The sequence below is a fragment of the Fusarium venenatum genome, assembly GCF_020744135.1.
Source record: "Fusarium venenatum strain MPI-CAGE-CH-0201 chromosome Unknown EDB82scaffold_3, whole genome shotgun sequence".
NCBI lineage: Eukaryota > Fungi > Ascomycota > Sordariomycetes > Hypocreales > Nectriaceae > Fusarium > Fusarium venenatum.
In genome coordinates this window covers 1,448,599-1,462,082 of record NW_027072131.1, presented here as the reverse complement: position 1 = coordinate 1,462,082, position 13,484 = coordinate 1,448,599, and the positions used below count along the sequence as shown (strand labels likewise).

At 48.6% G+C, this 13,484-nt stretch overlaps 4 protein-coding genes across 4 annotated transcripts; 2 read left to right on the top strand and 2 right to left on the bottom strand.

The window, feature by feature from the left end:
* The first annotated feature begins 1,079 nt into the window (after positions 1 to 1,079).
* EDB82DRAFT_213649 (uncharacterized protein) lies at positions 1,080 to 3,343 on the top strand. Its single transcript, XM_025726696.2, has one exon. The coding sequence runs from the start codon at positions 1,390 to 1,392 to the stop codon at positions 2,896 to 2,898; it is 1,509 nt and encodes a 502-aa protein (XP_025581237.1). The 5' UTR covers positions 1,080 to 1,389; the 3' UTR covers positions 2,899 to 3,343.
* Positions 3,344 to 3,911: 568 nt separating this feature from the next.
* On the bottom strand, positions 3,912 to 7,100 carry EDB82DRAFT_213662 (kinase-like domain-containing protein). Its single transcript, XM_065607232.1, has 2 exons — positions 5,872 to 7,100; positions 3,912 to 5,819 (listed from the first exon to the last, which is right to left on the bottom strand). Exons 1-2 carry the CDS (start codon positions 6,930 to 6,932, stop codon positions 4,082 to 4,084), a joined length of 2,799 nt encoding a protein of 932 aa, XP_065463806.1. The 5' UTR covers positions 6,933 to 7,100; the 3' UTR covers positions 3,912 to 4,081.
* Positions 7,101 to 9,319: 2,219 nt separating this feature from the next.
* EDB82DRAFT_503921 (Alpha/Beta hydrolase protein) lies at positions 9,320 to 11,155 on the top strand. Its single transcript, XM_025726694.2, has 6 exons — positions 9,320 to 10,061; positions 10,112 to 10,331; positions 10,386 to 10,500; positions 10,548 to 10,662; positions 10,726 to 10,854; positions 10,903 to 11,155. Exons 1-6 carry the CDS (start codon positions 9,510 to 9,512, stop codon positions 11,041 to 11,043), a joined length of 1,272 nt encoding a protein of 423 aa, XP_025581235.1. The 5' UTR covers positions 9,320 to 9,509; the 3' UTR covers positions 11,044 to 11,155.
* A 29-nt stretch (positions 11,156 to 11,184) lies between these two features.
* On the bottom strand, positions 11,185 to 12,368 carry EDB82DRAFT_213613 (uncharacterized protein). The gene is made up of 3 exons (XM_025726693.2): positions 12,316 to 12,368; positions 11,721 to 12,257; positions 11,185 to 11,665 (listed from the first exon to the last, which is right to left on the bottom strand). Exons 2-3 carry the CDS (start codon positions 12,018 to 12,020, stop codon positions 11,372 to 11,374), a joined length of 594 nt encoding a protein of 197 aa, XP_025581234.1. The 5' UTR covers positions 12,021 to 12,257; positions 12,316 to 12,368; the 3' UTR covers positions 11,185 to 11,371.
* Positions 12,369 to 13,484: the final 1,116 nt, after the last annotated feature.

The following is a 13,484-nucleotide window of genomic DNA, read 5'->3' as shown; positions in this document are numbered from 1 at the left end:
ATTGCAGGACATGATTGACACGATGACAGAAACTCGTTCAAAATAGACCAATTGACTTTCTAGATCACGCTCATCACTCGTCAGATTAATAAATGCCGAAACACTTGTTTCAATGGAGGTAAAAAGAATCACCAACATTCTGTATGATCGACAGTTTATCAGGCGGTTGTTCAGGGTACATAGACATGGATAGTGCAGAGGATGAAAGCAGTAGAGCATCCCCCACCAATAAGATACAATGCGGGGATGGTGACCGAGACGAAGTCGACCCTTTATCAACAGCCACGACACTCATGCATAATGGCCAGGTCAGTTTGACCCGATTGGTTTCTTTTCTTTGTGTTATCAGCTTCAGATATTAAATCTGCTAATTAGCAAAATAACAAACGCAGAGAAACAGAGACAAGCAAAGGATCCTCTACTCTTCTTTCCTTTCTTTTCAGGATAATCCTTGACCCTTGCTTGCTCTTGTCGCTTTTTTCATTAGTCTGGTCTTGAGGCAGGTTGAGTTACCTACGGCCTGGTACGACATACCCACTTGATCTTTTCTCTCCCCTCCTCCTCTATTTCTTGGATCAACTCTATCATCTATCAACTTCAGCCCACACAAACCTTGCCTTACTACGCCGCATATTCTGCAGTACAGTACAGCATCGTGCCTGGAACCGAACTTGATAGCCAACGCAATCGACTGCTATGCCTGTTCTATTGCTGTACCCGTAGCAGAACAGTCTACTGCATATTGACTCCACCGAGTCGTGGCGACGCATCGTTCTGCATCAACCACTACCTACCTAGATTGGTAGACTGGGCTAGACTTACTGTCAGCCAAGACAAGACGAGACAAGACCAAGCATCTTTGTATTGCCTCTTCCCACCACTCGTCGTCGAGCTTCTCAACTGGTTTGCTCGTCATCATAATGTCGTCCTAACTGCCGGATTCGCACGCCAACTTGCACGCCGTATCTGTACCATACCACACACTACGCTACTACCTGCCGCTGGCTCCGTTACCGCTGTCCATCTGCAGCATATTTCCGGGATACCTCGCATGTCCTAGACCGACTGTCGATTCAACGACAATCATTATCCCAACGATTTACCCATCTCACCGTTCGCTTGCCCACCCTTGAACCTACACAGCTGTACAAAGACAGACTAGCTACAGATTGACCTGCAAAGCTATCGTGCTGTACTGTACATACCTAGTCTTTGCTTAGAAGCTTCCAATGCCCGCTCCTATTTATGCACCCTGGGGTGACATTTGCGCTTGACCATAGTTGACAACTCGTTCTTTCGTCTCAACGCACCATACTCACCTACAAACACAGCACAGCACAACACACACTTCTGTTATATAAATACGGAACCAACGTTCCGACTTTTACCATGTCGCCTCCTGCCACCCAGGAGTCTTCTCAACCCCAGGCCCATCCGCATAAACCATCTCGACATCACGTCGCAGCATCCACACTGTCGGTTCCAGCCCTCAGCAAACCTCGCCGGCACTCGCTCCAATTCTCCTTCCCACCTCTGTTCCAATCCAATACCTCGTCGACGAGTCTTGTGCCCTCAACTGCCGAGGGCAAACCTATCCCTGTGGACAATTCCACCGCGGAGCATCGAACTTCAGCGCTTCGTGAGCTTAGCTCAAACTTCCCTACTCGTCACCGATACACACAATCTACTGGCGCCCAGAGCAGTACATACTCACAACCTGTGATTGTTCGAAGCTACTACGCCCCCGTCCCAGCTCAACCAGCCGACAGAGGCGTCATCGTCGTCAACGGCCGAGGACATCGCCCAGCGCTCTCCGAGAACAGTGGTCCTTCTGCTCTTGTACGGCGTGTTCTTCCTTTTGGCTCGGGTGTGGCACCGTCTAGAAATGGAATGCTAGGTACTATGGCGAGAAATCGAACGAAGAAACGATTAGAGAATGAACCAGAGGAGCCAAAGCTTCCGTCAGTCGATGCATTCCGGTTTAAGAGCTTCATGGCAAATTTGGAAGACCAAAATGGTGTCACAGATATCAATGCTGATCTGGATCGGATTGCCGAGATTTGTGCCAAGTCGCGGTATTCCCTAAGCAATCAGTATGAGGTTCATTATACTCCCCATGGCTCAGGTTCAGCATTTGTGCCTGGGGCTATCGAGAGTCAAGAAGCTCAAGGTCCCACACTCCAGGTTGTGTCATCAGATGATGAAAGGAATCTCAAACAATCCAGAAAGCGACCAATGGGTGTTAGGAGGAACAGCAGGGCCATGGGGACATTAGAAACCATCATGTCATCCAGCAGATCTTCAGATGAGGATAAGTCTAAAAAGAAGTCTGCTGCAGAGATTGCTGATGAGGTTCGTGGCAGAACTATCCAGAAAGGGTCCAGCAGACATGGATCACTGTCTCCCTCGGAAGACGGAGCCATTGAGAGTGTGGTTCCGGAGGTAGAACTCACTCAAAGGACTCCCCGGCAAAGAAGGTCAGGCTCACTTGCCCTTATTGATGGTACTCGGTTGAGCATGAATCTGAACGACCTGGATGCAAACCGAACTTCGGCTGTTGGTCTTGTGAGCGAGCCCGCTCTACCTCAAACATCAAGCAGTCAACTAGAAATCCGGACAGCCCCAGAGACGAAAACTAAGGAACAGGTTCCCGCAGTACCCAAGAAGAAGCCTGCAGTTACCGAAGGCATTAATCGACCCGTTGCTCATGGCGCCATGTCTTCCATCGATGCTCCTAACACAAAGAACAACTTCATATCCACGCTTACTGGATGGATGAGCTGGCGTTCGCCTCATTCTTCGCCAATATCACAAGGCCGTGCAGAGGGCAGTCTCCGCGAACTCCTTAAGAGTAGAGACATCAAAGGGAAGGGCATCGAAGCAGCGGCATATCAGTGAGGAAACTCGCGAAAACTATATGAGAGGAAAACAGCACTCTCTGAAGCACATTCAAGCAGTCCTGCATAAATAAGCAATGTTGCTTCAAAACACTTATACTAAAGCCCAGTATAAGGCAACGGCATTATGAATTATTTACGATTTAACGAGAACAACAAATGATTAAGGGCGGCTGGAGAGCTATGGAAAAAATAAAAGTTTGTGATCAACCCAAATATTCTTGACATTGCGGTATCAATAAACAAAGGCGGCGGTACAAATAATCGCTAAAGATAGGTAGTGGGAAGAATGAACATGTTGAGAGCTCGACTATATCATTTTCAACGTCTGGTTCATGTGCAATGTTCACAACATGGTTTAGCAATTTGTCGATGTTGAGTAACGAATGTACGGTAGTGCCAGTGACATGACTTCAAGGATATGTACATCAATGGGTTATTGAACCTTGCTATTAAATCGTCTGTCTATGATAACCGCCTCCATCATTTTTATGCACCAGCATGAGCTTGCCACGTTCTCAACATTAAAAGAAAAGGCCTCCTCTTGAACACCACTGCTTCTCTCATGACAGGATAGAGGAAAGGAGAATACTAGACCCAGGCGCCGATTAATCAAACAAACGTCGTCAAATGCCCATACCAGCATGATGCGGTATACCAATGGTCCCACCATGATCTGAAGCTCACCCAGTCCTAACTGGAAAGACGAGTGATATATATAAAAAAGGAATAAACGCCAGTATCCCATGAGGCCGTAACGACCTGGAGGAGGGTAACAAAAAGTGATCTGCTCAGTAACTCGCGTGAGCAACAAGCCGTCCATTGAAGCGGCATTGGAGTGCATAATATAGTTGTGTTGTTCCAAAATGTCAAGTCCAAAGATGACCAATACTATGCCTCAGTGGATTTTGACGAGGCCGCTGCTGGTGCGGGCTTATCTCCACCATTCTTGTCAACCTGTAACCGCTTTGCGTCTGGCTGTTCAGTTGCTTCGTTGACGCGTTTCTTCTCTTTATCCGCATCACGGCTGACACCTTCTTTGGCCAGCTTTCGGGCCTCCCTTTCACGTCGGTCATTTTCCTTTCGGAGGGCTTTTGACTCGAATTCATGCCAATCATTGTGAGTAGAGAGCCTGAAGTATGGTTAGCTACTGGTTGTTTATTAACAAAATTGGGTTAGGTAACTTACTCTGTGGCTTGCCGAGCTGATGGCTCTTCCTCAGTGAAGTAGGTATGTTGAAGTACTTCGGCAGCACTGGGTCGTTTGACTGGGTCGTAATGAAACATGGCAGATAGCAACTCGAATGCTGCCGGTGACATCTTCTCTCGGTATTTTTCTTCAAAGATGTTCTTCTTCTTAACAGTCGGTCGCATAAGCTCGAACCAGGGCATTTCAACGAGGCCTGGCCATTCCCTCAAGCTCGGTGTACCCATAACGTTGTAGACCTTTTCCAGTTGGTTGAGCTCAGTACCATCGCCGGGAAAGATGGCGTTTCGGTCGAATATCTCAACCATGACACATGCCGCACTCCAAACGTCGACGGCAGCTGTATATTTGGTTTCACCCAGCAAAAGCTCAGGTGAGCGATACCAGATAGTGATGACTCGGTTAGTGTAGTCTAGTTGATGGCGCTTGGCGTAAAAACGAGCAAGACCGAAATCTGCGATCTTGAGCACTCCTTCGTTACTCACGAGAATATTTGCCGCCTTGATATCACGATGGAGGACTCCCCTTGTGTGCAAATAATCCAATCCCTCAAACATTTGCTTGGCAAGGTCCTTTTTCTGTGCAGCCTCCAGCTTGAAGGTCGGGTGATTCAAAAGTCCTGTGAGATCGTGTGACAAATACTCAAACACCATGAAACAGTCGTTCTTCTCAACCATAACTTCCTGGAGATTCACGATGTTGACGTGTCTGAGCGACTGAAGGAGCTTGATTTCTCTCACAGCCGTAACAGGGAAACCATCACGTTCGCCCTCCATGCGGATCTTCTTCAGAGCAACCATTCCTTTTGTGTAAACATTCAAGCCTTTGAAGACCTTGCCATAAGTGCCGGAGCCGACGACGGACTCATTGCCAGGTTTCCTGAAGAAAACAGACTCTGAATCCACCAGATCAGCCGGGAGAGTCGGTCTTGGCTTTGGACGCTTCATTATTTTCTTCACTTTGCGCATTCGAGGCGTTACCCTCGGACCTTCAGGAGGTGGGCGGCGATCATGTCGTGATCGTGATGACGCTGGTTCTGTGGGTGCACTTCGTGGAGGCTCTCGATCCCTGTCCCTTTCTCTGCCCTTTTCTCGCTCTCGTTCTCGTTCTCTGTCTCTGTCTCTTTCTCGATCGTGGTCTCGACCGCGGTCGCGGTCACTGTCCCGGCTATCCTTTTGGGCGTCTCTTCGAGGAGCAGCGTTTAATTTTTGAGATATCTCGGGCTTCGGCGCTGTAAGGGCAGGTTTTGAAGACGGCTTGAAAGCAAAACTGAACTTGCTGCCAGATCCCCCTGACTGCGATTGTGAGCCCGGACCCGTTGGAGGCGGTCTGTTGGGGGTGGCTAAAACGTCTGGCCCATCTTCAGCGTTTCGATCATGGGTTTGGTAATGCCCATCTCCATCGTCCATGCGATCGATATCCATGGCGTTGGGATCGTCCACGTTGCTGAACCGCCCATTGCCCAAATCGTCATGATGCCCTCGTTGGGGAGGTCCTTGGTTCCAGTGGGAATTCTTAAAACCACCTCTACCTCGATTGCCGAAAGAGCCTCCCCGGAAGCCGCCGCCCCGATAGCCTCCACGGTAGCTTCCTCCTTGAGGATACTGCTGCATAGGCCCAGTAGGGGCAGAATGTGGAGGGGATCGCGAGGGGTTGGAATGATATTGACTTGAAGGCCCGCTTGGTGGGCCATAGTTACTTCCTTGGGGATGAGATCTAGGTAAGTCAGTAAAGATATTGTGGATTGAAGAATTCTGAATTGACTCACTGTTGGCCGTTCCTACCGCCACGCGATGATCCATAAGGTGACCGTGATGGCGAGTTATGATAAGAGTTTTGTGGCGATTGACCATATGGATCATTGCTTATGTGTGGCTTTGACGGATACATATGATTGTAATTGCCTCGTGGGTTGCCTCGAGAATTCATGTCGTCGTCGATATCGGACCTTGAAGAATGGCGCCAACCAGGCGATCCCTCTCGAGATCGCCGTTCTTTGCTAGCATGAGGTGATCTTGGTAGATGTTGTCTCCGCGAGGACTGTTGCTCGAAGTCTGGCTCACGCTGGCCATCAATAGGTAATGGTTGGGCTCGCCGCGCCGAAGATGTTCGATACTCTGACATAGGTGATCGACTCCGGGACTGGTGCCCGTGCCCTCCTGCTCTATCTGTACGCCGGGAGCCTGATTCTGATTCTGCTGGCGATCTGTGACGTGATCGCATTGGGGATTTTGATGTCCGTACGTAATGACGAGGCGACGTTTGACGCCGTCCACGTGATGGATATCGAGCGTGTTTCCTTGAAGCAGATTCAGGGCTGTAGTCCCTTGTCCTTGGCGGAGGACTTCTATCCCTTCTGGACTTCTTTCGACTGGACCCGGTCAAAGATGGACTGCGGCTTTGGTGCCGCTTGGACGCTGGTGGAGAAGCTCTGGATGTTTGATCGCGACTTTCACTCCGACTGCGGCTCCGACGACGTGACTTATCATCTGTTTCGCGGTGGCGCTCTCGATAGCGGGGGATCAAGTCGTTAACTTCTGGACCTCGACGTGAGGGGTCGGGTGATGGACGAGGAGCGCGATCACGACTACGGTCGCGTGAATGACGGCGACGGCGGGATGAACGGGGATCTGGTCTTGTGGATGGACGGTCGCGGCGAGGTTCAGAAGCGCGGCGGGAATCGCGCACTTGACGGGGTGGTTTTGGTCTTTGGGAGAATTTCACGCCTTGGTCATCAAGGGCCCTTTCTCCTTGGTCATCACGTTCCTGATCGTCTCTCATGGCAGCATATCGAGGTCGACTTGGAGGCTCGGATGAGTGCTCCATCATTGCAGCTGGGCGTCGAGTTTTCAGTGGTTAGGTGCTCGTAAAATCGTCGCCCGTACCTTAGCCGACGGAAATGACCAGCTAAGTGTCAGGTAGGAGACCCGCTATCAGTGACCGTGCATGGGAACTGCGGGGAATTGAACGTAGTCCGAACGTATGCAGCACGTCGGAGGATTTTCTGTCAGCGCAAAATCAGTGTAACATGAGAAAAAGAAAAGGGAATTGACGATGGACGAATTAAAGCCAAAAATCCCCAGTTCTCTGTGTCCGAGTCCTTCTCTGCGCTTGTTGTTCGTTTAGTCGTATGTCTGCCCAAGAGTTTGGTGATAGGCGCGTAAACCTAGAGCTGGAATAAGCGATGATTTTGGTGAGCCCGAGAACCTTGTGCATGCACTTGCAGCCAGTTCGTTCTACGGGCTCCCTTCATCTCGCCCATGCTGTGCTTCCTCCAGTTGAGAGATCCATGAATGTTTGCAAAGACCAAGCGCATTGGCTTTGGTCGATGCTGATCGCGTGGGTTAACCCCCAATGGTTCCACCAAGTGAAAACCAGCACGATCATCGAAGCTCTCAAACAAAGTACTACATACAGATCCATATGGATAATTTACGACCAGCCACAGCGTTGACTGTAACTTCCTCCCAAGCTGCGAATACTTATCCATCAATGTCATTCCATTCGTTGACCAGTGGGGAGGTACACGATGGCGACGCAGGGTTCCAAATTCTGTGCATGAGACAGCAAGCCCGTTCCGTGAGGATGCATATAGGGAACTCTGCCGCAATCCTCTGTCTGGTAGGAGCTCTGCGGTCATTGTTTACCGGTCTTTGACAGACCCAAATGGATGGCTATTCGCGGGAGCAGTAATAGCATCCTTAGATCCGATCTGCATGTGCCTGTGACAACCTCCGTGATTCGCGATCGGGTATTCCCGTACTAATCTGTTGCATAGAAGACCTGGCATGGACCGAGACCTCAAGACGGACCCCTGATGCCTTGATGACAGACGAATAGATCCGTGATAAAAAGATGTCTAATAGAACGCCCCAGTCCGCCTGGGCAGATCGCAACACCTCGACACTGATAATAAATGCATGAAGCCGTGATGCCTCATTTATCCATCAAAAACGAGACATGATGACACAAAAGCTTGTGAGTAACTGTAGCCTGTGTTGCAGCAGCGCGATTTGTTGTTCTTGGACATTACCATGACGATGCCTCGACACAAGAACTAGAATTTCCGTATTATCATTATACAGTTCAGACTGCACATAGCTGCTCGTATCAAGGATAGATACGCGATGCTGCTGATGTTGTGCCGTGCTTATGGCGGATCGGATCGTCGGTAATGGATCGGTACATGTTGCCCGCCCGTCGAAATTAACGAATTCTACTTCGGCCATAGAAAGTCTGTGAGCGCTCAGCATCGCATGAGGAGTTGTTTTGCGAGCGACCGCCGTTCATTATTGAGGCGTTGGAGAAGCACGTCGGAGCCATGTTCCGGTGGTTGTGGCTCTGGCTCGACGCAGGACGTCGTTTAGATCTTTGTTGTGCGAATCTAACCTTAGAGTTCTGGGAGGTGCAAGAGTTCTGGTCACGTGTTGGAGTACGTAAGCGGATAAGCTGTTATCGCCTAGACAGGTGGGGTGAAATGTGTGAATAGTACCAAGCATTGGGAAATGAAAATGAAAGTTGATTCATTTCTTTTTTCCGTCAATAGGTCATAACAGTAGCTTATGTTCAGGTAGCATCTACTGTTCTGTCTTGGCTCCCCGATGGGGTGGTTTGATATTGTCCTGGTATAACTATCACAAGCACCTAACAAAATCCTTGTGTAAATTACTGGAATAGCGTTAAAAAGATCGACACATTTAAAGTTTTCTGATATGCAATTTTCACCTGCCAGTCTGCCGACCTTGATATTCTTTCAGTTGGCCCTGAAGCTGCTGTCAATCTTTTGCAGAAACGCATCGACCAACTAAAATCGTGCCTCGGTCCTTCGCAAGCCAAACCCCACTTGCCGAGCGCAAGATCAACTTTTAATGCCAGTTAACATCCATCAGAAGGAGTTTAAAATGCAAGTTTCGGACATTATCAAATCGGGTGTTTGAGATACCTACGACGAGAGACCTGACTCGAGTCATTCTTTTTTTCCTTTCTTTTTTGCTTCCGTTTCATTGTAATGAAATGCAATGGATGGAATAAAGAAAGCAAGACATGTTAAGCCGAGGTTCTTTTGAAGCATACCGCATGATAGATTTGAACAAGTCATAATACCAACAATACCTGCCAGTGCGTGGCACTGATAAATATTGGACATCGGAGTCGGTGGGTACCGTAGGCCCGTCCTTTTTAACCAAGATGGATCCCGTTCCGTCTCGTCGGGGGGGGGGGGGGGCGATCTGCTGGCTGAATGCTAGAAATCTATTAATACAGTCTAATCTCTCCGGTTATTCTTTACGCCTCTTCATCTTTTGCTCCTATCCAATCTACTTATTCGCTCGTTGCAGCAGTGCCAAATTACTTATCTCTCATTCAATCATAGCGTTATCTTAGATCCTGCAGGTGCGATTTTCCATCATGGAGTGGCTTGGACGTGCAGCAATCGACTTCACTCATGCACCTACACCGCGCAAGGTGAAGGAAAAGGACGGTAACGAGACTGATCTCTTGTCCATCACCGAAAAAGCGACGCCGCCATGCAATCTGAACCCTCTCCTCTTCAATGGCCACCTGCAGACAATGTGGACTGCCACCAAGCCTGTTGGGCCCAAAATCTACTACAAGCGCAAGATTTTTGATGCCGACCACAAGATTTACCATGGAACATTTGCTGTAGATTTCGCTGTTGATCCCTTTGAGGCCCCTGATGATCCTACTCTCTCGCGCCGAACAGCTTACTTCACCGAAGAAGAGTTTGAGAACATTGGATCTGACGACAACAAACCCATGCTCGTTGTCTTGCATGGCCTTTCGGGTGGCTCTCATGAGATCTACTTGCGACACACAATCGCACCTATGATCGGCGAGGGCGGCTGGGAAGCCTGTGTCGTCAACTCGAGAGGTTGTGCCCGGTCCAAAATCACCAGCGGTGTGTTGTACAACGCACGAGCGACCTGGGATATCCGTCAGGTAAGGCTACCAGCACTCCAAACCCAGAACCCTGCTAATAAGAACTTAAGACAGTCAAATGGCTGCAAAAGAAGTTTCCTAACCGACCCCTTTTCGGTCTAGGATTTTCGCTCGGCGCGAACATGCTCACCAACTACTGTGGTGAAGAGGGCCCTAACTGTGTTCTCAAGGGAGCTGTCGTTTGCTCGAACCCCTTTAACCTTGAGGTTTCTAGCAAGATCCTCCAGAATAGATATATTGGCAAAGAGGTCTACTTACGAATCATGGGCAGTGAGTTACTGACAGTGCCATCGCTCGTTTTAATACGTACTAACAAGGACCCAGGTGCTTTGAAGGAACTCGCTGCTACACATAGAAAGGAGCTAGAAATGTATAGCACAATTGACGTTGATGCTGTTATGAAGATCACATACCTCAACGAGTTTGATCGCTTGATTCAGTAAGCAAATTATACCTCTCCTCTGGACAAAACGCTCATTTCTGCAGGTGCCCTTCTTGGGGATATCCCACCGAGACTGCGTACTATCGAGACGCCTCATCTGTTGACTCAATCTTGTCCATTGAGATTCCTTTCCTAGCCGTTCACTCCACCGACGATCCTGTGAGTATTATTACCTGAATGCATTTGTTACATCTGATGTGGACAACTCCTAACCTTCAATAGATTGCTGTCAAGGAAGCCATCCCTTACGAAGAGTTCAAGCAGAACCCTAACACCATCCTTCTCACATCTAGTCTCGGAGGACATTTGTGTTGGTTCGAAACTGGAGGCAGCCGCTGGTTCCCTAAGCCTGTAAGTTTGAACCAAGTTCGTGTGAGAAGCATAGGCTGACATTCTCAGGTTGCCAACTTCTTGAACCATCTGGCTTTCAAGTCCGATCTCGACAGTCTCAAGCCCCAAGCAAACCCTAACGCCGGTGACTTTACTGCTGGACATGGATACAGCCCCATGAGACGCAAGCTGGTGATTTCCGAGGACTGAGAGGGTAGTTTTTTGTTTCTTGCCTCACTTGTTGATTATGATAGACTATAGAGTACGGATATGCACACAAAAGCAAACTGGATAGAGAAGAATAGATTTGTTAGATAGATCATGGTTAAAATTCTGGTATTTTCGATCGTTTTTGCCGATTAACAGGATCTGCACCCGTGGGAGCAGCCATAATTCAAGAACTATGTTGTGCTTTTGTACCGCCGATTCTCTGGAGAATACCAGAGAGGGCATAACCGCAGCCCATCTACCAAACTCCATGCGCCAAACAATGCAGCAACTCCGAAAAACTTCCGACTCTTCTCCGTCGATTGGGGGTTTAGGCGAACGACACTCGCTTCTTGCCCTTGCCCTTGGCCTTGGCCGCCTTGGTACCTGCTGAAGAGAAGTCCTTAATGTTGTCGTCTCCATCGCCGGAGCTCTTGCGCTTTCTTGATTTTCGGAGAGAGTTCTTGGTATCCTCGAGCTTTGCGTTCCTCTCGTCCTCCTTCTTCTCGGCCTCGACCTTGCGCGCTTCGCGAATCTCCTCCATCTTTCGCTGCTTGATCATCTTGGACTCGATTTGGCCATCCTTCTCGGCCTGAACAAGAGCCATAATGGTGCTCATACTCTCCTAAAGAATTACAATGTTAGAATTGGTCATGTACACTCTGGAATGTGAGTCGTACCGGGTCATCAGCGAAAACCTTGCCCTTCTTCTTGCCCTTTGGCTTCACCACACCAACAGGAGTGACAGTGTTGAGAGCTGGGATTCCGAGTTGCTCATCTGTGTACTTCTTCTTCTTAGGGTTCTTGAACTTCTGAAGAAGCGCCTCGCGACCCTTGTCCTTGACCTGCTTGGACGGCGGGGTGCCCTTTGGCTTCTTGGACTTGGCGAAGCCGTCGGCGGCGGAGTGCTTGGAAGACTTTGCAGCGCCGGGAGCAGCAGCGTGCTTGTTCTTGACAGTTTTTGTTCGTGTGACACCCATTGCGACAGTGGTGGAGGTGGCGCGTGGAATGTATTGTCGGTCCCTTAACTTTTCAGTGCAGGTGTTGAAGCTCTGCCCAATTTTTTTTCGAAGATAAGAAGTTGCGATAACTTTTAAGTGGGGCCGCGCGGCGGTGGCTGGTTCAATGGATACACGACACACCAAGAGTACCAAGTACTAACAAACAATAAACTCAAGACTGGCTGGGTATGAATGGAAAAGAAAGTCGCTTCTTATCTAGGTACCAATTTGAAGTGTTACCAAAGTAGAATGAATAATCGAGCTTTTGTCTCACCACGTGAGGAAAAAAGATTTCAACTTTCTTTTGTCTCAAGGGTATCTGGTATAAAGTCTGTAGTTATCTAGAGCTCACACTTAAACAACAGCCTGTGGCGCAGTCTTTTTTTCGTAAACGCGCTTCTGAGTAAAAGACGGGATAGTGCGACCAATTCAAATAGCAGAGTGTCAATTGCGACAAGGATGGTTGTTTATGGCATGATATAAGGGAGTAAGAATAAAGTGTCTTACATGTTGTTATTCATGCCGGCCATAATTGATTGGAAAGAGACTTATCCAGTAGTCATGATCATCCGTTTCTTCATGAGGCAGGGGTTTCACCGGGTGCTGGCTGACTGGTCTCATATTTCGGAGCCGACGAGCTGTAAAAGCAATTTTACCATTTGAGTATAAGTGACATGTAGGTTCCTCGCCTGGTGTAGGAAACAATCACCATTGCAGTCAAGTTCAAAAGAGAGATTCCTAGTTGATCGAGCCATCATGACCAGACTGAGTAATATTATATAGTGTGCTTGATGTGGACGTTGGTGACGATGATGTGTATCATAGGAATTGATCACTTGCATGATGTATCTATATCTAGGTTAGTATAGTAGTTCTAGTTCTGGACTGCACGGTTTCTATCCAATTTCCATCGGCCTTCATATTCGACATCAAGAAGATAGATGTATGGCTTTTATCTACATGTTCAAGATTAATTGTTTTTTTGTCGATCTCATGAGAATTGGATGTGTATGAGGCTTGGGACATGCCTAAGTACCAATTGCTTCTAGAAGCTTACACTCACAACAAGGGGGCACGCTGCCCTGGTGCGTACTAATTGTGTCACTGTCATTTTTCTACCCGAACTTTCCAATTAGCCTTTGACGCAGGGTCGGTCGCGACAACTCTCTCATGGGTCCCTGGACTGACCTAGAGGCTGGGGTTGGATTAGCGCAGTCACATACCGTCAAGGTCGGGCGCGTGCCTTCCATAGACCAGGAATGGGGGGTTTTCCAGCGAGTTGGGTGCTAGGTACCTGCCTCCAGGGCTTTTATCAGCGAGGTATCATAGACCAGGTATCCATGATGTAGACAATAGTACGAGCTAGCAGAAAAGTTACCCGAACGCTACTTTGAGTTTTGCTTTCCACACCTACCGCGACTCGTCTTTTCTGGATTTTCTGGT